We start from the raw sequence: 19,697 nt of genomic DNA on the forward strand, positions 1-19,697 counted from the left end.
CGTTAAGGCGTAGGCGCATGTCCAGAAGATTGTGCCGGTGAAGTCAGTCCATTCCAAGAGAAACAGAGAGTAGGATGAGGTCCACTAGCGCCTGGCCGAAGCCTGATTATGTTTGCTTTCACTTTGCCTAAATATGTTCTTTTTAATTATAAACTTGTTGAGTTACAACTCCAAATATTCGACTATTTGCGAGAACGGGCTAGTCTCATTAAACGCATCCACTCCTCGAACTTTATAGAAACCTGTCGAAGAAATAAAAAAGGTAAGGATATGAGAACATATTTTAATATTTATGGAGTTGTTCTGGATGTAGCAAATGCGAAAAAATTAGACTTGTTAACAAAAACAAATTCAATAAATTGTGTTTACTTTTATCGTCCACTAAATCAAATTTGTATTATGATTTTAAATAATTCTTGTTTATAAGACAATTCCAGCAATGGATTTAGTTTAACCTTAATAGTCAAGGTATATCTAATTTATATAATATAAAAGATGCAGCATGTTGGTGTTTTTTTTTTATTTAATTTAGAATATATAATAGGTTTTTGGGCGTTGAGTTAGTTAATAAGGAAACGAGTACGGTCTTTGGACTTCAAAGACGAAAGCTTTGGAAGGCTTGACATCCGTTAAAAATAATAGAAATATTGCAAAATTAGCATTTGTTGGAGGGGTACATAAACAAAAAAATAACAAGAAAAATAGAACCAAAATTAAAAAAAAAATAAAACGGTGCGTCCTGATTAAAAACTTTTCTAGAGATCGTAAAAATAATCAAACAAATTCTTTATAAGTAAAAATGGCGTCGACTTGAAAATAGAAAACGTTTTTCACCAAATATTTTCGACCTTTTCGAATATTTCAAAAATACTTAATTAATCTTAATTTGTTTGGTAGAACTTGAAATATCATGTCAAGCACATAAAAAAAGTTGTTTCGGAAAAATGCGTTTAAATGTTAGGAAACATTTATACAGACTCGAACGCCACGTCACAAAATCGGCTGTATCTCCTAAAATAATTAGAATTTTAAAAATCTTTTAGGGATCATATTTTTGAAAGAAAAAATCGAGTTTTTCAAATTTCTAGCCACTATAACCCCTTATGTTTGGTGATGTTGGTAGTGGTGAAACTGTTGCTACTTTGGCTGCTTCGTCCGCGCGCTCGTTACCTAGCCATGTGGTATTTATTGAAGCTACGGTCACACTGCCACACGGTTTGTTGTGCGGCTGAAAAAATTGAATTAATTTTAGTATTTTCAAATAAAAACAATAATGGGCACCAAAAGACCCAACAATTCTGTAGTTTTGGCCCAAGAGGCTAAGCGCAGCAAGAGCGATCTGGTGGCATACACAAATCGGGATAAAGCGCTCCTTGAATCGGTAAGAATACTGGCACCCACAGGCTGAATTCCCTATTGAGTTTTGTTTAATACTTGTTTATTTTTATATTCTAGGGTGTGAGGCGCACCTCCAACCTACAGGCGCCCATTATGCAGCTGGAAGGACATGAAGGCGAGATTTTTACAGCGGAATTCCATCCGGAAGGGGAGTTGCTCCTTTCCTCCGGATTCGACAGGCAAATATGTGAGTGAAACGTCAGGAAGTCTTAAATGGGGGTTACAGGAGTCTGCGTGTTGTCTAACACCTTAAAAACAATTAACAATTATATCCGGGTAAAATTGATATGCTAGCGGTTCGATTTAACAATCAATAGCAAAATTGTTTTCCTTTTTATACCCTAGAAGAGAGTACTATAATTTCAATCAGAAGTTTGCAACGCAGTGAAGCAGACATTTTCGCAATAATAATATATACTTTTAGTCTAGAGTCGATCTAGCCATGCCCGTCTGTCCGTCCGTCCGTTTCTACGCAAACTATATTTTTTTTATAGTTATTTAGCAATGTTTTAATATTTCACAATTACGGTTTCAATTTGGATAAAATGGGACGACTATATCTTATAGCTCCTATAAAAACAATTGAAATATTAAAAAAAAAAATAAATGAAAAAAAATTGTAACTTTTTTTTTGGACATAGTAACAGTTCGCGCTTACGCATTTAATTTTATTCAAATCGGAAAACGATATCATAGCGATCGATCGAATAATTAAGTTGAAAATTATCTTATCGTCAATGTTTTTAAACTTATATTTTTAAAATTTAGATGTTTTAAATAATTTTTAATTTTTGCAATACTGTGTAGGGAATATAACCTTCGGCTTGCCGAAGTTTACTTGCTTTCTTGTTAGTACTAATGATTGCTTTAACTCGGTATTATAGTTAAAACAATTTAAATTTCAGACATCTGGCAGGTGTACGATGACTGTGAGAACGTGATGGCCATGTCGGGACACAGTGGCGCTGTGATGGAAGCTCACTTCACGCCAGATGGCTCGCACATTTTCACCTGCTCCACGGACAAAACTCTGGCGATTTGGGATATTGTCACGGGGCAGCGGCAACGGCGTTTCAAGGGACATGGCAATTTCGTTAACAGCGTCCAGGGCTCGCGAAGGGGTCAGCAGCTGCTCTGCTCGGGAAGCGATGACCGCACCATTAAAATCTGGGATGCCAGAAAGAAGCACGCTGCACACACCCTGGAGTCGCCCTTCCAAGTGACCGCCGTCTGTTTCGGCGACACTGGCGAGCAAGTTATCAGTGGCGGCATTGACAATGAACTGAAGATCTGGGACATACGAAAGCAGGCGGTCTTGCATCACCTGCGAGGCCATACCGATACGATTACGGGGATGTCCTTGTCGCCCGAAGGAGACTTCGTTCTATCGAATGCCATGGATAACACCTTGCGGGTGTGGGATGTCAGGCCCTATGCCCCAGGCGAAAGGTGTGTGAAGGTTTTCCAGGGCCATCAGCACAACTTCGAAAAGAATCTGTTGCGCTGCGCTTGGTCACCGGGTAGCGATAAAATATCCTCTGGTTCCGCTGACAGACATGTGTACATTTGGGATGTAAATACAAGAAGAATCCTCTACAAACTTCCCGGCCACAATGGCAGTGTCAATGCCGTGGACTTTAGCCCGAAAGAGCCACTAATTCTCTCTGGATCCAGCGACAAGACCTTGTATCTGGGCGAGATTGATGAGTGATCGATGATTTGTCAAAAGAGTGAAAGGATTACTACCCTCGTGAACAGTCTCTTAATATGCAGGTAACTTTTTGCAGAGATGGGGAATAAGATTTATCTGTAGATGCTCCAAAACCGTAAGGATTTTTCGTCAATAAATTAAAAGAAAAATAAAAATTGGACTTTTTTGAACATAAGGTATGAGACGTTGGACCTTTGGTGTTGTACGATATGTGTGTGTTTTTGTCATATCTATCGGTAGGCAAAAAAATGTTCAAAATCTAAATATTATTATTATATTATAATATCTAAATCAAGATAATTGAATTGGATTTATATTTCTTGAAGAACGTTATTTAACTTTCAGAGCATCAGTTTGGAGTTAAATTGTCAATTTAAATAATTTCTAAGTTTTATGGCACTTTAATTTTGCTGGGAAATCTAGGTTAATACTACGTACCATTAACGGATCCCTGGTCACTGGGTGCGTATTGAAACGACGGATACGGCAGATGCCAGTCGCGGGAAATGAGCTGCCAGTCGGCGGAAGGACCCAGGCTGTCGCGTTCCTTGAACCACACCTCGTAGCTGAGCAGGCACTGCGTGGACTTGGGATGTTCCATCCAGGTGATGAAGACCTCCCGATGGGTTACCTCCACGATGGAGAGTTGTTGCGGGCGGCGCAGCTTGGGCCACGATGCGGAGCACACACGGAGCAGTGCCACCCAGGGCAGTGGGATGCTAGCGGAATTGATCACCAGCTCGCTGTTGTACTGCCAAATGGGTCCCGTCTTGTAGAGCCTTGGAGTCTGGGCTCTGCGCATGGCTTCCCTTAGAGTGGCGTTGGGATACGCTGGACTGCCCGCCTGCTGCCACACGTGGTACGGATCCGTGACCTGGGGCACCAGAAGCTCCGTGATGAAGGCCGACTCATTGGCTATGGACATGTTCAGCGTGTACTTGTGATGGAAGGCGGTTATCTTTGGTCCCGCCTTCTCGGGACTGAGAAATATGGTGGCCATGTACTGACCAGGACCTCCCACACCGCCAGACACTGTGCGGAGCACTCCGACGCTGTGCTTGGTATCCATGTTGACCACCTCCAAGTCCGCAGCACGACTTCCCAATTTCGCCAGCATTCCAAGAGCCGCGTAAACGGGTTTCTGGATGAACTGTGAGTGCGGTGGATTGGTCTCGTTCATCTGGAAGTGGGCCAAAAGCGTGCGCTGTGTGAACTCATGGGGATGGTAGCTCAGGAAGGCGTTGTCATGACTAATCGACTCCAAGCTACCCAGCGTACCGGCGGTGAGCTTGGCATGCCAGTACTGCATCACCGTGGACATCAGGGTAATTCCATAGCGAACATCCGCCTGAAACTCCCGTGGAGTTTCCCACCCAGCCACGGGATCAGCTTCGCTAAGAGATTAAAGAGATATTACATTTAATCTATTATATCACCCTAAAGATTTCCTCAACATTATCCAAGTATTGAAAAACACTTTTAAATAATCTAAAGCTTATTTCTAATGTCTAAGTATTATCAAAGTCTAAAAGTTCTCGAAAAAACAAGACTATTATATTAAATAGTGGATAATGGAGGTCTGAGGGAAATTTAACTTGATCATGTGTATCGCAGAAGTAATAAAAGGAATCTTAATTTCGCTTGTTTTTAACATCTCTTGAAAAATCCCTCTAGTCTTTTACCAGGACTAAAAAGTTATTTATTTAGATTAATAATTTACACTTTACTTATAAATTGTCACCATTCTTGGGCATTTCCTTCGAACAATTGTGTTCAAATTGTGGTGATGGTGGTTGTTCTGACTAAGGCTAGAGAAAGCCAAACTAAATATAAAAACAAAATAAAAGGTTACTTAAAAGAAAAAAATATCTTAAAGCGCATGAATAATTTTTGATTAAATAAAGTGTTTATTTAATATTATCACAGATTTTTTCAAATTAAAAATACGCTAATAACTTAAAAGTTTTGGGCTTACGAAGTTGATTATGATGGGTGTTGGAATAAATTTAGTGTTCACTATTTTTTTTTGTACTTTTAAGGACAGTCATTTTCCAATACTCACTCATTGGCCACCGGCAGCAGTTTAAGATTGGGATACTCCTCGTAGATCTTTGCCATTAAAGACAGCGAACCGTTGACGATCTCCGTGGCAGTGCCTTCAACTCCTTTTCGGTGGAAGGTGAGTATATCGATGGGACAGTACACAACTCTTTGGCTACAGTGCTCCAGCAGCTTCCAGCAGAGCGGATGATTGTTGGGGTCCTTAAAGAGTCCCGCCGGACCACGCAATGACCGATACATAGGCAGCTGGAGCTTTCCATCTTGGGTGTCCGGATTTCCAGCCTTACTCAGACCACGACGCACGGCTTGAACGTAGTCCAGGTACGACTGAGCCGTAAAATTGAGTTTGTTGTACCCTCGAATGTCCGGTTCATTCCAGGTCTCGTAGCGCCAGTTAGCCAATCTGGAGGCACCATGTCGGGCTTAAGGGAATGTTTGAGAAAAAACCCAATTTTTGGAGAGACATATTGCTTACCCAATTGGTGGTTAACCGTGGTCTTGACCAAATGCTCCCAGTAGAAGGATTGCTGCAGAGGGTTTTCCGAGAAGACCCCGCCCAGATTGCCCATCCACTCTAAGACCGGTGAGAGGCGCAGTTCCTCGTGCAGGAAATCAATAAAATCATCGAACTTGGAGAAATCATAGATGGGAATGCCGCTGGGGTCGTACTGCCAGAATTGGATTAGCTCCAGCAGCCAGTGAATGCGTATGTGGGTCACCGCTCCCACGGGCAATGCGGCAATGTGGCGGAGGTTGATCCGGAGCCCAGGATCAGCCAGGGCGGAGCTAATCCCTCCGTGATCGATCCGGCCGGCGGGACAGAAGCCCACGCCCGTCCAGAAGTGCGGCATTGGGTGGTAGACCACATCGCCGCTTGTGTAGTGGCCATGGATCCTGGCGAGAGTTGCCACAACCAGGAGGAGCTGCAGCATTCCGTGCGATGAGTGATGAGCGATGTGCTCGACTTTCACTGCGGGATTAACGACGGGTTTGTTTTGTCTTCGATTTGTCGATGCCGCCGCTGATAAGAGTGGCTCTCTCTCACCTTCCCTCCTATCTCTATCTCTCGGTGTGTATCTGTATCTGTCGGAGTGAGCTCAACCTCAGCCGAAAGCTAAAGCCGTGACGTCACAGGCAATGGCACACAGTGGGTCAAGTGGAAGTACCAAGTCATGCTTAACCTTTGAACTCTGCTGAATGAAAACGTCTAATGAACCAGAGGTCTTTGACATAGATTTAATTTAAATGATATAATTCTAACTTTCCAAATTCCATTATTTCCCAATTCGTTCTAATTGCTTTTAATTGAGAAATATGCCTTATGGATTATTTATAACACCTTATATACCAAACTGCTTGTTGACCGTACATTTTGTGTGTTATATAGTGTTAAATATGGTGAATATACAACCGACAGCAATATCCCATAACTCTAACTTCTCATACCCGAAGGCTAATAAATATGTTATCTACATCTATGGTTAAATTTACTGACCTTTATATATATATTTCTTAAGTTGTGAAAAGTTTTCTTTAAGCCTACTACTTTTAATTAAAAAATTTAAATAATCAAAAAAAAAAATTTTTTTAACCAAGAACTTGTCCATGTATTTTTTTGAGGTAAATTTTCCGATTTTCCCCACAGTGTGGCATGTGCCCGAAGCAACAGCGTGCCCGTTTGGCACTCTCTTTCTATCACTCTCTCTCCCCCAAAGGTAAAGTAAAGCTGGGAATGACACAAAAAAAAATCAGCAACAGCCCGAGACGCTTTGAATTGCAATCCCTCATTAGGGGTGGAAAAAATCCGTAGATACAACTGTAGGTACATTAGGGTGGTCCAAATTGTAAATTATAATGTGTACCAAAAAAATTTTTTTGAAAAAATGAGTTTTAGGGTCTGCGCTTCAAAGCTTCAAAGTTTATCACTCATACGACGTGTTGCTTTAGATCAAAAATATATATTCCTCCAGGTGGCGCAAACTTGGAAATCCATATTTGGACTTCTTTTTTAAGCAGATCAATAAGTTGACGAGGTTAGAAATGGAATAGTTTTCTTTGCCCAAAATTCTAGACGGCTTACGTGGCGAACTAGTAATTTATATGAAAACTTAAAGACCATTGAGATACGTCTTAAGCTTTAAATAAAATTCTTTGGTTTTCGAATAGAGTTTTTGTGCAGCAAAAACTAATGCTGAGAGTTCGATTTATTTTTGAACCACCCTAGTGTACATTTGTATGTGTGAAGTATAGATTGTCCTTGTGTGGGTGCTGTGAGGGCGGAAAAGGTGTGACAAAGATAATATTTCACGCATCTCAGTGATAACACACCCATAACACGCTCATGTCACAGCCGAGGGTGAACTGGTCCTCCGTGGGTTCTGTATAAAATTGTTCCCCATTCGTTTTTATATTTATAGGATTTGTTTTGCGGAGATTAATAAGGGGCTTGGGGTTTGCCTAATAAAATAAAACGTAATTTTAGATTGTATGTAAGAAATTTATTGAAATTGCAAGCAACCTTCTGCCATTTTTAGGATTATGGAGAAAAGCATAGTAAGGCGAAAATCTTAATTAAAAATATACTTGAATTTAAAAAAATTGTATAGGAATAATTTAGTTTTTAAGAATTTATAAATAAAATGAACGACCTTACTAAAATTAAAAGCGTAATTTTAAAATAGTAAATCTTAACCTGAACTCAGAGAAAATTTGTATAAATTAGGAAACAACGAAGTGATCCTGATCATGAATATATATTATAATACAAAAATATGATTATAATCATATAATTTTTTTTCTAAATATGTAGTAAAAAACTTAAGTTATAAAAAACCTTCCACAGCCAGTTTTTAAGTTTGTACTTCATCTTTAAAAAATATTTATATGATTGTACAAGCTTAGAAACTTAACAACTTTTTTGATAAATATTTATATGTTTATAATCATCTACATCTTTAGAAAAATACTTAAATGATTATAACTTAAGTTATAAACAACCTTCCACAGGTTTTATAGTTGATTATAAACATCTAAATATTTTTCTTAAGTACAGTACAGAACTTAACAACTGATTGTCAAAGGTTTTTTTTTTTTTTAAATCGGAAGAGCTATATTTTCCCAATCGAAGTTGAAGAAGCTCTACTCATACTTGAAAAAAGCCTGCAATGAAATAATTGATTCTTCGGTTCAATATTCAATAATCCACAATGCAAAGCAATTACTCTAATGGCACCAGAGGTCCGGCGAGAGCTTGGCCCGTGACCCCAAGTGGTCGCGGAGTTCAATCAGATAACCAAGACCCCACTTTATGAACGCTTTCCAATCCAGTTAGCCGTGTCCTTTCGTCCTGTCAGTGGCTCGTTGGCCATGTCCCCGAACACTTGGGTAATCGAAATGCCCAACCAGAAAACGCGTTCGCATCCGTTTCCGCGAAGAATTTCGCCGTATCGAGCATCCTCCGTGAACAGGGATGCCTTCACCAGGGAGCCACCTTCGGGTCCTTCAAGGAACTATGATCATCCCGTATTCGAGGACATTCGCACCATATTGTCCGTGTTGAAGGCCAGCGGCTTAATGCCCATATACGAACAGGTCTCCAACTATGAAGTCGGTCCTCCGAACAAAACCAACGAGTTCTACTCCTTCTTCGTAAGGGGCGTGGTCCATGCCCTGACCATCTTTAACATCTACAGTCTATTCACACCGAATTCGGCACAATTGTTCTACTCGTACCGGGAGACGGACAATGTCAACCAGTGGATCGAACTGCTGCTCTGCATCCTGACCTATACCCTCACCGTGTTTGTGTGTGCCCGGAATACCAAGAGTATGATACGGATCATGAACGAAATTCTCGAACTGGACGAGGAGATTCGTCGGCAGTTTGGAGCCAATTTAAAGCAGGACTTTGGTTTCTCGGTGAAGTTTTTGGTTGGCATAGCCGCCTCACAGACCTACATTATAGTGCTGAAAATATATGCCGTACAGGGCGTGATCACGTCCACCTCCTATATTCTGCTAGCCTTCTATGCCATCCAGAATGGCCTCACAGCCACGTACATAGTGTTCGCTTCGGCTCTACTTCGGATCGTGTACATCCGGTTCCATTTCATTAATCAACTGCTGAATGGATACACATATGGGCAGCAGCAGAAGCGAAAGGGCAATGGTGGTGGAAGACGACAGCGTGGCAGCAGTTACCCCAATCCCAATCCCAGTCCCAGTCCCGCCATTATGGAACACTTCCCGGAGGACTCGCTGTTCATATACCGCATGCACAACAAACTGTTGCGTATCTACAAGGGCATCAACGATTGCTGCAACCTGATTCTGGTCTCATTCCTGGGCTACTCCTTCTACACGGTCACCACCAACTGCTACAATCTGTTCGTGCAGATCACCGCCAAGGGCATGGTGTCGCCCAACATACTGCAGTGGTGCCTCGCCTGGCTCTGTCTCCATGTGTCCCTCCTCGCTCTTTTGTCCAGGAGCTGTGGCCTGACCACCAGGGAGGTGGGTAGCTACATACATCAGTGATAGGTACACAACTAATCCTCATGAGTGTTTTTTTTATTTTTGAAGGCCAATGCCACATCCCAGATACTGTCGAGGGTGTATGCCAAGTGCAGGGAGTATCAGAATATTGTGAGTATATATAGTCTAAAATAAAGAATCAAATTAAGTGAATGACAAATTGGTGTATCTGGCGGCAGATTGATAAATTCCTTACGAAGAGCATCAAGCAGGAAGTTCAATTCACGGCCTATGGATTCTTTGCTATAGATAACTCCACACTTTTCAAGGTATAATTACCGATTCTCTTCAGATTGGTATTTAAATCTTACTCATTTCAGATCTTCTCAGCAGTCACCACGTACTTGGTCATCTTGATCCAGTTCAAACAGCTTGAAGACTCTAAAGGGGAGGACCCTGTACCTGAAAGCACTTAAATATAACCCTTACAATTTTTGATAAATATGTATTGCTCATTTTTTAACTTTTCTCTATCTTTATTAGCATTACAAATATTACGACAATTTCACTATTTGCATATACGGGAGTCAAAGAAATCGAAAATTCTTGCTTTGTCAAATTAAAATGATATAGGCTGCCCGATAATACATTTGCCTGATAATACACTTTAAATGCATTATTTTGATTCTTAGATGCGGAATTTAAACGTTTAAGAAACCGACGCCATTACAAACGTTAAGTCGTTTACCATTGGGGGGGGAATAAAAATAAAAAAGGAAAGGATTATCTATCTTTTGGAACGTTAGGTTGTTGAAGTCGATCCTTTTCTAGTACTAATTATTAAATGGTCCTAACAATTCAGCACTTTGGATTTGCGGCGCGTTTCCCCGAAAAGGAATGAGCAAATGCGGTCCAAAACGAAGGCCCCCATGATATCCAGAATCAGTACCCCGAGCAAAGTTTTGCGGAACTGAAAACGACACATATTTAAAAAGAAAACCAATGAAATTAAATTCTAAAACACTTACATCTGTTGGGAAATCGATTATCTCAAAGAATTCCGTCAATTCGGGCGCCAGGCCCGTGGACAGAAGAATTACCAAAGTCGCTGAAGCTCCGATTGCATACATCAGCATGCGGTTGGAGCGTAGGCTTTCCATGAATGGATGTCCCTGTTTTTAATTATAGTTAATTACAATGTTGAGTTTGATCGTTGTTGATATGTCATTAAACTCACCTTATAATTGACCGCAATGGTGGCCACTTGCAATGATAAACAAATGATATAGACTGTGCTGCTCACAATGTTCGGATCATATTTTGTCTTCTCCTCAGCATCCATGTCAATGTACAACTTCACTTTGCCCACTCTACAAAATAGTTAGCATTATTATTATTATTAGTATTGTATTAATACAATCAAATTAAATTCAAGCTTACCTGGGTGGTGCCAGGATGTTGGCCTGGCTGGTCAGGTAGTAAAGCGTTCCAAAGTGCACCGCAAACTGGCTTAGTATGGTAGAAATCGTGTAGAAATTAAAGATGTTTGGCAGTGGTGCCACCTTGGACAGCGTTTTCAGTGGCTAGATGAAAAGATAAGTTTCAACAAATTATTAAAATGACCCTATAACATATTTAATTTATTTAGATCAAGTGATTAAGCTAACCCACCTTAGCTCGTGTGATGAAAAGAAAGCAGGCGGCTATGAAGATGCCCTGCATGGTGGCCTGGGTATCGCTGAACTTAATGCCATCGATATAGAGCACGGACTGACAGTAGGCCTGAATGAGGGCGTTCAAAGCGAGGATCTTGAACATCTGGAGCGTGGTCACCAGCGTGCAGCGACCCTGCTTGATGATATGGTTAACTGAAAGGAGAAAAATCTAAATCAAAATGTATTCTAACAAGTAAAAACCATTTTACCCACCGCACATGATCGAAGAGGACTTGCTGGTAAAGGGCGCCGCAATGGAGGCGTCGCCCAACTTGACCATCGTCTGCTCCTCCATGTCGCGTAGTGCGTTCTGGAGGCGCGCTTGTGTCTGGTTGATATGCTCCTGCCGCCGACGCAGTGCCCGCTCCCTAGGCGTCAACTGCTGGTTGGCAATCGCTGCTGCCTGAGCGGCTGCTGCAGCTGCATTGGCCGCCGCCGCTGCCTGCTGCTGCTCCTCCTCGGTGCGCTTCCGCTTCACCGGAGCACTGGTCAGCAGGGAGACGCCCACGTTGGCGTGCTTAAGGGCTCCGACATCGTTGGTACCGTCACCGCACATCAGAGTGCAGTATCCCAGCTGCTTCAGCTGTGTGATCACGAACTCCTTTTGCTTCGGCGCAAAGCGAGCACACACCGTGATTAGGGGCAGCAAATGACGCATGTACTGTTGCTGATGCTGCTGCAGATGCTGCAGTCCCTCGCCGGTGATGCAAAGGTCGTGCGTGCCCAGCAACATTGAGAGACCCTTGCTACCCTTCTTGATATCCAGTTCGTAGGTTTGATCCCCGTCGATGGACACCCAACGCCAGGGGGACTTCACTTCCAGATCGGGCGGCGTCAGGATGAGCAGCTTCTTGCGTGTGAAGCGCAGTTCTCGGGCCACATGGCAGGCGGTTAGCGGACTGTCGCCCGTGATCATCACCACCTTGTGTGAGGATTGAATGAGCTCCTTGATCACCGACTTGGAATCGGGCTTCATGGGACAGGAGATGATCACGAATCCGGCGAAGGTAAGATCGCACTCCACTTCTTCACGCTTCAACTCTCGAATTTGGTGAGACCCCAAGGTGCCGAACCCCTTAATACCAAGAGCCAGAACCCGAGCTCCGCGCCGGGCGTACTCCAAATAAACCTGCAAGGAATAAATATTGTTAAATATTGTTTTTTGAAAACTAAAAAACTAAATAATCCACCCACCTTCTCGTAGTCCGAGGGCACTTCGCGCAGCATTGTCTGAATAACCTCGGGAGCTCCCTTCACCGCTCCTATGTGCTTCACCTCGTTGGAATAGGGCATCAGGTAGCCGGCTAGAACCGACATTCGCTTGAGCGCCGATGAAAAGTGGTATCGCTGGATGATCTTCAGGGGCTTGAACTGCGGACGCTTGGGAATGACGCTATCCATTTTGGTGAGCGTCCAATCCACTGCCGCTAGCGTGGCCTTTTCCAGTGGATCTCCCACTAATCCGTCGTCCAGCAGAGCCAGTGAGTGGCAGCAGGCGAGCACCTGAACCGTATTAGCCTCCGCCTCTTCAATGGGCACACAAGCTCCGTTGGGAGCCAATCCTGCAATGCCCTCCACCATGAGATTGTCGGTTGTCAGGGTTCCCGTCTTGTCAAAGCAGCAAATTTGCACTTTGCCGGCGAAAGGAATCCTGAAGGGCTCTGTGCAGAACACAAACAATTTGGTTAACTGGATCAAAGATGTGTTCACGGCCAGCGTCAGCTCGATGGGCAGATCCGGCGGGATAATGGACGTCAGGATGAGGGTACACTCTAGGAAGAGCTTGTAACGACTGCGCTCCAAATCTTCGCTGCCCTTCACCCACACATATGATGCGGCGGCCACGGCAAAGACCATCAGGAAGGCAATGAAAGCGAAGGTCTCCGCATTGTTCTCCGTGGCGCGATTTGCGGCGAACAGGATCGTCCGCAGAAGCCTGCCCTGCGATGTGTTGAAACCAGTGCGAATCACATAGCCAATGCAGCCACCATCAGGAGCTCGAAGCGATTCCTTTGTGGGTGCAGTATGCTGGACTACTTTAGTGCCACCAAACAACACAAACAGCTTGCCATCTCCCTCGGCGTCCATTTCAACGTTCAGATTATCGAGCGACTCCAATGACTCCTTCATCAGGGGCACAGATTCGCCGGTGAGCATGGATTCATCCACGATGCAGGAGCCCCGAAGGATGACCAGATCGCAGGGTACAATGTTGTCGTTCTGCGAGCGCGTCACCGACACCAAATCCCCGGGCAGCAGCTCATCGGAGCCGATGTGACGCCACTTGTTCTGCCGGAATGCGTAGATTAGGTACGGCTTATTGCCCATCTTCCGGATCTCGGACATGTTCCGTAGCTGCTGCTTTACAATGGTGCACTCGAAGGCGATCAGCATGAAGAGCGTGAACAGGGAGTAGTACCAGTAGTCGTCCATGCACCACAGTCCGACGGAGAACACCTGGAACACAAAGAACGGTGCCGTGGCCCTTTCGATAAAGAGTTCGTGAAACTCAGGCACCACCATTTCCATTTCGTTGTTGCCGTAGGTCAGGGTGGCCCGTTTGATGGCCTCCTCCGTCTCCAATCCTCGTGATGACGCGTAGCTGCTCAGCAGTCCATTCACCGGGAATTCGACGGCACGAAACGTCTTCCGATCCTCATTCCAAACGTATTTGGTCTTCTGGAAAACCAGGAAATACTGTGTAGAGCCGTCCTCCAGCTTTGAGGTGCGTAGGGGCACTATCTTGGAGTTGCCATTGTTGGCGGTGGGCACCACTTTGGCCAGCACATTGGCACCGGGCAGCTTCACCCGGCGGCAGGTGAGAAAGGCCAGCACATGGACGCTCCAGTAGCAGAAGAGCAGGGTGAGCACGTGCAGAAAGGCGATGGCCACCACTCCGATGAAGCCCACGTCATTCCAGGTGGTTGCGTGATCTGTGGTCGTCTGGTTTTCACCGGGGACCAGTTCGGGCTGGGACGTTTCGGTTTCCTCGCCATTTCCACTCACGTGGATCCACAGGTAGAAGGCGGACAGGTAGAGCGGCACGAAGGGCAGCACCACGCCGGTCAACGGAGTGGGGATGCGCACGTGCAGGCTAACATACTGCACCAGGTCGTCCAGCTTGGAGGGCTCCTTTGCTTTGCCGGCCAGCGGACGCATTTCCTTGCCGTACGTGTCCATGTCTCCTGCTTCGCCTCTCGGAATGGCTGCTTCTGCGGCCTTGGTCATCGGTGTCAGGGGTCTGCTCCTGTTGCTGCGCGTTGGCTTTGTGTTGTTCTGAACAATTCTAAAGAACTTCGTTTACTTTTAATGTCATAGCGGCAAAAGACTTGTGATAAAAAAAAGGGCAACGTCACAAGGCTTGTCCAACACTGACAGTCGTCAGCTGTTGCTATCGATAGGCAACTTTCAGTGTTGGGCAGGCGGTGCTATCGGATTTAAATATTGCCAACGAACTGATTACTTTCAAAGTACCCATAACAGAGGTCCGCACAAACTACGAGTGCATCATTGTGTAGCTGCAGCCCATATAAATTATGTTTGTGCTCCTGTAAACATATATATACATATGGTTTTTATATACATGAATTGCCCAAAAGTATGCTACATTCCTTATATATTCTCATTCGAGAACTAAACACAAAACAAAGACGTCATTATAATGCATTTGAAATCTTAAATAAATAATAAATAATTGTTTTTTAAACTTTTGATAATGCAGGTGCAAAGAAAAACAAAAAAATACATTTTTGTTGGATCGAATATTTTACTAATATTGGCATTTTTAAAATTTGATCAATTTTAAACCACTTAATATTTTTAAGTGGTTTAAATTTGTTGTATCGTATTTTTTTATAGAAATAATGTATGTTAACATTAGAAATAGTTTCTTTATTTGGTTTGGAGTAACAACATATTTTGAAAATCCTAAAAATTGTATTTTTAATTTGTTGAAAAAATCAATCTTTTAAGGAGATTGCTCTATTTCAGCTTCCTAGCTGTAAAGGCAAAGAAATGCCAGATTTTTTGACAAAAAATTAGATCATAAAGTAATAATATTTTTCACACCCAGTAATAAAAGCCACTGCTAACCTCTTTCAACTAAAGCAAATACCTGTAGATTTATTCAATGGAATGAGAAAACAAAGAACAGCACAGTCTTTGACAACCACCCACAACGTACACTCCTCATTCATCCAGGCTCTCCATCGGGGATTGGACATTCGCATTGGGTCCTCCGGCCGCGGCATACGCCTTCTCCATGTTGGCCTGCGACTCCCTTTTCGGGGTCTCTCGCTTGTGCTGGCTGGTGAAGCTGACGGTGATGCGACCGCCGCCGCGTACGGAGCTCATGGGCGGGCGCATGAGGGGCGTGGCCAGACGACTGGCGGCCACCGACGATGGCGGATCGAGCTTGGGTGGCGCCGCATTGGCCTCCTTGCGAACATCCACCACGAGGGCCTCGCGCACCGAGTTCTCCTGGAACTGCTTCACTCGATCCCGCATGGCAGTCTCTCGCTTGATCTCCTTCTCGATCTCCGCCCGACGCTTGTTCTCGTACCGCTCCACAGCCTTCTCGTCGCGCTGCTTATTCCGCTCCACAATCAGGTCGGCTATCTCCAAACGCTTCTGCATGAGGGCCTCTTTGTCCAGCTTCTGAAACATCTCCGGCCAGAAGCCTTTCTCCTTCTTCACCAGCACGATGCGGGCCTCGTTCTTGAAGATGCGGCAGAAGCTGTAACAGATCGGTATTTCGTTACCATAAGTATTTAATATTTAAGTTTATTATATTTAAATGTAGAGAGAAGCCAAGCAGAAATAGTTGAATTGGTTTTGGTTTTCCATATACATTTCCAAAAGCTTACAAATAAATATATGGACAAAATACAGCTTATGGCTAAATCTAAATTTGGATTTTAAATAGATTTTAATATTATTGAAACCATTATAATATATATTGCAGAAGTAGATTTAAGCTTAATTAATTCTAGCTAAAATGCCTAATTACATAAATGCAAAATATCACCTTTTTTAACCATGGTATTCTATTCAATACTCAGGAAAACAAAAAAGGAAATAGTAGAAAAATTATTTTTTAATTACCTTTCCAATTTAATGATGCTAACGTTCTGTAACTCAATAATGTCAAAATAAATTGATAATAAAAAAACATATAAATCAACTTATTACTGATGCGTTCTAAAATTATTTAATTTATCTTATTGCTTACCTACCAAACTAAAATATTAAAATTTTTTATAATCCCAATACTTTTCAATACACTGAAGTAAAAGAATTAAGGAATTTATTTAAAGAAAATAATTATAATCCACGTAGAACGTGGAATTTTAAATTGTATTGTAATAAAATGGTTTTAATATCTGATCAATTTTTAAAATTTGAAAAACTTTTTTTTATTAATCTACTTTATAAATATTTTGCAGTAGTAAATTAATATTAAAAATTACTTCAGTTAATAATAAAGTATTAATTCACCTGGCCATTTCATCGATCTCCTGGGCCAGATGGCGCTCAAAGAAAATGGGTGGATTGTTGAACTTCAGATACTGGGGAAGGAGCACAACGTCCGGCTTCCGAGTGACCAGTCGATTGAGTTCGATGGAGATCTTGATGTCCTCCTCTGTCTGCGAAATCTGCACCATGATGAGTTGTTTGCTCTCCCTGTCCGTTTGCGCTGGTCTTGCCGTGTCTCCTCTGCTGTTGGACTTCGACTGACAATAGACAGGAACTTATGTTTTGAAACTAAAACAGATTTTCGGATCTGGGGACTTTGCGACAGCAACTACAACTATGACAGGGCCAACTACCCGCCCGACTGTTCACTTGCACCGCATTTTGGTCGTATTCCACCCGTCGATTTAATTTGAATATTAAACCGGGGTTCGAACCACCAAAACGAGCCGGCTGCGTTTTCAATCGACCAAACAACGATTGGTTGTTTGGATCAAGCGGTCCGGGAACCAGGACTCACTCAACTCTTCGCTCCCTGCCCACTGACCCACCTGTAACATTTGCTATGCATTTGCATTATTCGGCAAGACAAGATTGGGTGGCCTAGTCCAGGAGCAGCCCATGGCTCCCGCTCCTCTGATTGAATTAGCTGCTACTCCTGCACGCGAAACGAACTATAGCTATTTGCATAGGAATAGTCATCCATCAACAACAGCTCCCAGCGACATTGATTGGCAACGGCCTACGCCTATGGGTTTTTTTTACGGCTCTGACGCCTGTACCCACATTACCTTTTATTTGCCTTATTTTAGTTTTTTTTTTTTTTTTTTGGGAACACGGCAATGCAATGTAAATGTAATTCGGTTTGCTTGGAATAAGTACCTGTCGTTCATCTCGGAACTTTATTTATTTGACGCCCATAAAGTGCATGCGTCGGCATATGGATTTTTATACCCCCATTTAAATGATCATTTGGAATTTAAAATTATTTCTGCACTTTTTTTAACTTTATTAAGAATCAAAATCTACCGAATTTTTTATTTTAATGGAGTCTTTTGGCTTTTTGGGGCCACAATAACAAAAAAAAAAATTATTTGAACGGTTTTAAGAAATTCATGTTTGAATTAATGGTTTGATTAAAGTCGGGTTACTAAATCCGTTATAGATCTTACTTAACATAGGTTCTTGAAACTTTAAAAAAACTAAATGTTTAAGAATCTTTTATTTACACAGCGCGAAAATTTCGGCATACAAGCCAGGACATACAAACCTTTCATTTCTAACTTTGTCATCTTTTTATTTTAGTTCTTCTGAACTTGAAAAACTAAAGCCATTACTATGGTTATCTCAAATGAGTTCTTTTAGTTAAAAAGTTGCATGATCTAATATTAAATTCTTATCTCTTGTTGAATCTGCATAACAACCAAAACATGGACAACTAATCAAAAATTTCGAACAAGCATAGAACTCACAACTATGGAAACCAGCCTTTCTGGAAATATTTGTATGGCCATCTAACAAGGATAACAAATATTGACTGGAATTTGCATTTAAATTAATATTAACGAGAATTGTAATGCAATCCTGTTTTTTTTTTAATTCTGTTGACTGTTCCCCAATTCAGTTAAAGATTTGAATTTGCATATGATCATTGGGTAGGGCTTATTTAACAGCGTTTATTGAACTTTCTGGCAGGACCTTGGCCACCTTTCGTGGCTCCTTGATCGTTGTCTGGGGGCACTGCATTTCGCTCCAACCGACCGGCACCATGGGAACCCGGGTTTTTCGGGCATCACTGGCGTAGGCGATGACCACGCCGAGCTCATTCTCGGCGGTGGTCAGGAGGAAAGACTGATCCAGCTGATTGATGACACGGGCCAGGATGACATCGCCCGGCTTGAAGGACTTGTAGATGTCCACCCGATCCTTTTCCGTCTCACGCACATCCTCCTTGCGCAGGAGTCCGCGGTAGCTGCTCTCCAGCAGGACATTCCGCACGCAGAAAATGGCGCACTTGACAAACTTGGGAGTTGTGACGAGGACCCGAGCTGTGACCACGTCTCCGGTGGCTGGGATGGTCAGATGGAAGCCTGGCTTGTGCACGCTGACCACCTGGCACTGCAATTGAGATGCTTTGATTATTTTTATTATTATTCAAGTTTTCAGCCAACTCACGTTTTCTCCCGACTCTTCGATGTTCACGATTCCCGACTTGGAGGCGTATATATAGCCATTCTGTTCGTAGGTGCCTATGCCCAATACAATGTTGTCCTCGGTCCTGCAGAGACGCTCTCCCGGCAGACAGACTATGGTCTCATCCGGCTGGGAACTCATTTTAATGCCGGTTATGGGTTTAAGTTTAGAAAATAGTAAAATAACAAAGCGGCATCAACAAAAACACATGTTCAGAGGTGAGAAAAAACCGATTCCTAATCTATGTATCGATGTTTTAAAAATATCGATGAGAACCTCGAAATGTTAAAATACAATGTTTTCGTAACAGAAATGTTAACATACAGTTTGAAAATTCCATACTAAATTGCTGAATGCAGAATTTGTGAGGAATCGAACGAAAATGTCTAATCAATTTTTGTAAAAAGTGCGACTCCCTGACTTTTCATTAGCTTAACAACATTTTTCGCATTTGTAAGAAACAGCTGACCTAATTTCTGCTAGTCAGAGATAGAGACGTTTAAAGAATACCCAAGGTACAATTTTCTGGGTTGCTGGCCTCTAAAATTTCAGCTAGTTGAATTTGTATGGAACAGCTGACGAACAGCAGTTTAGCAGTTCAGAGATTTAGCTTAGGGAATATCCAAATGGTTGTTCTAACAGAATGTAAGATTTGCTCGCTAGAGGTGAGCATT

At 42.7% G+C, this 19,697-nt stretch overlaps 6 protein-coding genes across 6 annotated transcripts; 2 read left to right on the plus strand and 4 right to left on the minus strand.

The window, feature by feature from the left end:
- Position 1: 1 nt before the first annotated feature.
- LOC108134494 (alpha-L-iduronidase) lies at positions 2 to 6,206 on the minus strand. Its single transcript, XM_017254815.2, has 4 exons — positions 5,646 to 6,206; positions 5,172 to 5,592; positions 3,548 to 4,503; positions 2 to 242 (listed from the first exon to the last, which is right to left on the minus strand). Exons 1-4 carry the CDS (start codon positions 6,100 to 6,102, stop codon positions 163 to 165), a joined length of 1,914 nt encoding a protein of 637 aa, XP_017110304.1. The 5' UTR covers positions 6,103 to 6,206; the 3' UTR covers positions 2 to 162.
- On the plus strand, positions 1,179 to 3,264 carry LOC108134496 (U5 small nuclear ribonucleoprotein 40 kDa protein). The gene is made up of 3 exons (XM_017254816.2): positions 1,179 to 1,381; positions 1,456 to 1,585; positions 2,304 to 3,264. The coding sequence occupies exons 1-3, from the start codon at positions 1,274 to 1,276 to the stop codon at positions 3,107 to 3,109; spliced, it is 1,044 nt and encodes a 347-aa protein (XP_017110305.1). The 5' UTR covers positions 1,179 to 1,273; the 3' UTR covers positions 3,110 to 3,264.
- A 2,330-nt stretch (positions 6,207 to 8,536) lies between the features above and the next one.
- On the plus strand, positions 8,537 to 10,127 carry LOC108134517 (gustatory and pheromone receptor 32a). The gene is made up of 4 exons (XM_017254854.2): positions 8,537 to 9,682; positions 9,752 to 9,814; positions 9,883 to 9,972; positions 10,024 to 10,127. Exons 1-4 carry the CDS (start codon positions 8,537 to 8,539, stop codon positions 10,117 to 10,119), a joined length of 1,395 nt encoding a protein of 464 aa, XP_017110343.1. The 3' UTR covers positions 10,120 to 10,127.
- A 28-nt stretch (positions 10,128 to 10,155) lies between these two features.
- LOC108134516 (endoplasmic reticulum transmembrane helix translocase) lies at positions 10,156 to 14,722 on the minus strand. The gene is made up of 7 exons (XM_017254853.2): positions 12,553 to 14,722; positions 11,572 to 12,487; positions 11,315 to 11,511; positions 11,084 to 11,226; positions 10,881 to 11,013; positions 10,672 to 10,815; positions 10,156 to 10,613 (listed from the first exon to the last, which is right to left on the minus strand). Exons 1-7 carry the CDS (start codon positions 14,584 to 14,586, stop codon positions 10,494 to 10,496), a joined length of 3,687 nt encoding a protein of 1,228 aa, XP_017110342.1. The 5' UTR covers positions 14,587 to 14,722; the 3' UTR covers positions 10,156 to 10,493.
- Positions 14,723 to 15,460: 738 nt separating this feature from the next.
- LOC108134481 lies at positions 15,461 to 17,181 on the minus strand. Its single transcript, XM_017254798.2, has 2 exons — positions 16,855 to 17,181; positions 15,461 to 16,093 (listed from the first exon to the last, which is right to left on the minus strand). Exons 1-2 carry the CDS (start codon positions 17,019 to 17,021, stop codon positions 15,547 to 15,549), a joined length of 714 nt encoding a protein of 237 aa, XP_017110287.1. The 5' UTR covers positions 17,022 to 17,181; the 3' UTR covers positions 15,461 to 15,546.
- Positions 17,182 to 18,467: 1,286 nt separating this feature from the next.
- Positions 18,468 to 19,256, minus strand: LOC108134476 (exosome complex component CSL4). Its single transcript, XM_017254790.1, has 2 exons — positions 19,006 to 19,256; positions 18,468 to 18,948 (listed from the first exon to the last, which is right to left on the minus strand). Exons 1-2 carry the CDS (start codon positions 19,162 to 19,164, stop codon positions 18,493 to 18,495), a joined length of 615 nt encoding a protein of 204 aa, XP_017110279.1. The 5' UTR covers positions 19,165 to 19,256; the 3' UTR covers positions 18,468 to 18,492.
- Between the last annotated feature and the right edge of the window lie 441 nt (positions 19,257 to 19,697).

The sequence above is a fragment of the Drosophila elegans genome, unplaced genomic scaffold (assembly GCF_018152505.1).
Source record: "Drosophila elegans isolate 14027-0461.03 unplaced genomic scaffold, ASM1815250v1 contig_814, whole genome shotgun sequence".
NCBI classification, from domain to species: Eukaryota; Metazoa; Arthropoda; class Insecta; order Diptera; family Drosophilidae; genus Drosophila; species Drosophila elegans.

Excerpts from the sequence above, each read along its gene's own strand:
- LOC108134496 (XM_017254816.2), top strand. The coding sequence starts at position 1,274 with ATGGGCACCAAAAGACCCAACAATTCTGTAGTTTTGGCCCAAGAGGCT. Across the intron at positions 1,382-1,455 it reads ATAAAGCGCTCCTTGAATCG|GGTGTGAGGCGCACCTCCAA; the intron begins GTAAGAATACTG and ends TTTATATTCTAG. Across the intron at positions 1,586-2,303 it reads CGGATTCGACAGGCAAATAT|ACATCTGGCAGGTGTACGAT; the intron begins GTGAGTGAAACG and ends TTTAAATTTCAG.
- LOC108134494 (XM_017254815.2), bottom strand. The coding sequence starts at position 6,102 with ATGCTGCAGCTCCTCCTGGTTGTGGCAACTCTCGCCAGGATCCATGGC. Across the intron at positions 5,593-5,645 it reads CACGGTTAACCACCAATTGG|CCCGACATGGTGCCTCCAGA; the intron begins GTAAGCAATATG and ends CATTCCCTTAAG. Across the intron at positions 243-3,547 it reads TGACCAGGGATCCGTTAATG|GTTTCTATAAAGTTCGAGGA; the intron begins GTACGTAGTATT and ends TTTCTTCGACAG.
- LOC108134517 (XM_017254854.2), top strand. The coding sequence starts at position 8,537 with ATGTCCCCGAACACTTGGGTAATCGAAATGCCCAACCAGAAAACGCGT. Across the intron at positions 9,683-9,751 it reads GTGGCCTGACCACCAGGGAG|GCCAATGCCACATCCCAGAT; the intron begins GTGGGTAGCTAC and ends TTATTTTTGAAG. Across the intron at positions 9,973-10,023 it reads ATAACTCCACACTTTTCAAG|ATCTTCTCAGCAGTCACCAC; the intron begins GTATAATTACCG and ends TACTCATTTCAG.
- LOC108134516 (XM_017254853.2), bottom strand. The coding sequence starts at position 14,586 with ATGACCAAGGCCGCAGAAGCAGCCATTCCGAGAGGCGAAGCAGGAGAC. Across the intron at positions 10,816-10,880 it reads CCATTGCGGTCAATTATAAG|GGACATCCATTCATGGAAAG; the intron begins GTGAGTTTAATG and ends AATTAAAAACAG. Across the intron at positions 10,614-10,671 it reads TAATCGATTTCCCAACAGAT|TTCCGCAAAACTTTGCTCGG; the intron begins GTAAGTGTTTTA and ends TGTCGTTTTCAG.
- LOC108134481 (XM_017254798.2), bottom strand. The coding sequence starts at position 17,021 with ATGGTGCAGATTTCGCAGACAGAGGAGGACATCAAGATCTCCATCGAA. Across the intron at positions 16,094-16,854 it reads GAGATCGATGAAATGGCCAG|CTTCTGCCGCATCTTCAAGA; the intron begins GTGAATTAATAC and ends GATCTGTTACAG.
- LOC108134476 (XM_017254790.1), bottom strand. The coding sequence starts at position 19,164 with ATGAGTTCCCAGCCGGATGAGACCATAGTCTGTCTGCCGGGAGAGCGT. Across the intron at positions 18,949-19,005 it reads TCGAAGAGTCGGGAGAAAAC|TGCCAGGTGGTCAGCGTGCA; the intron begins GTGAGTTGGCTG and ends TCTCAATTGCAG.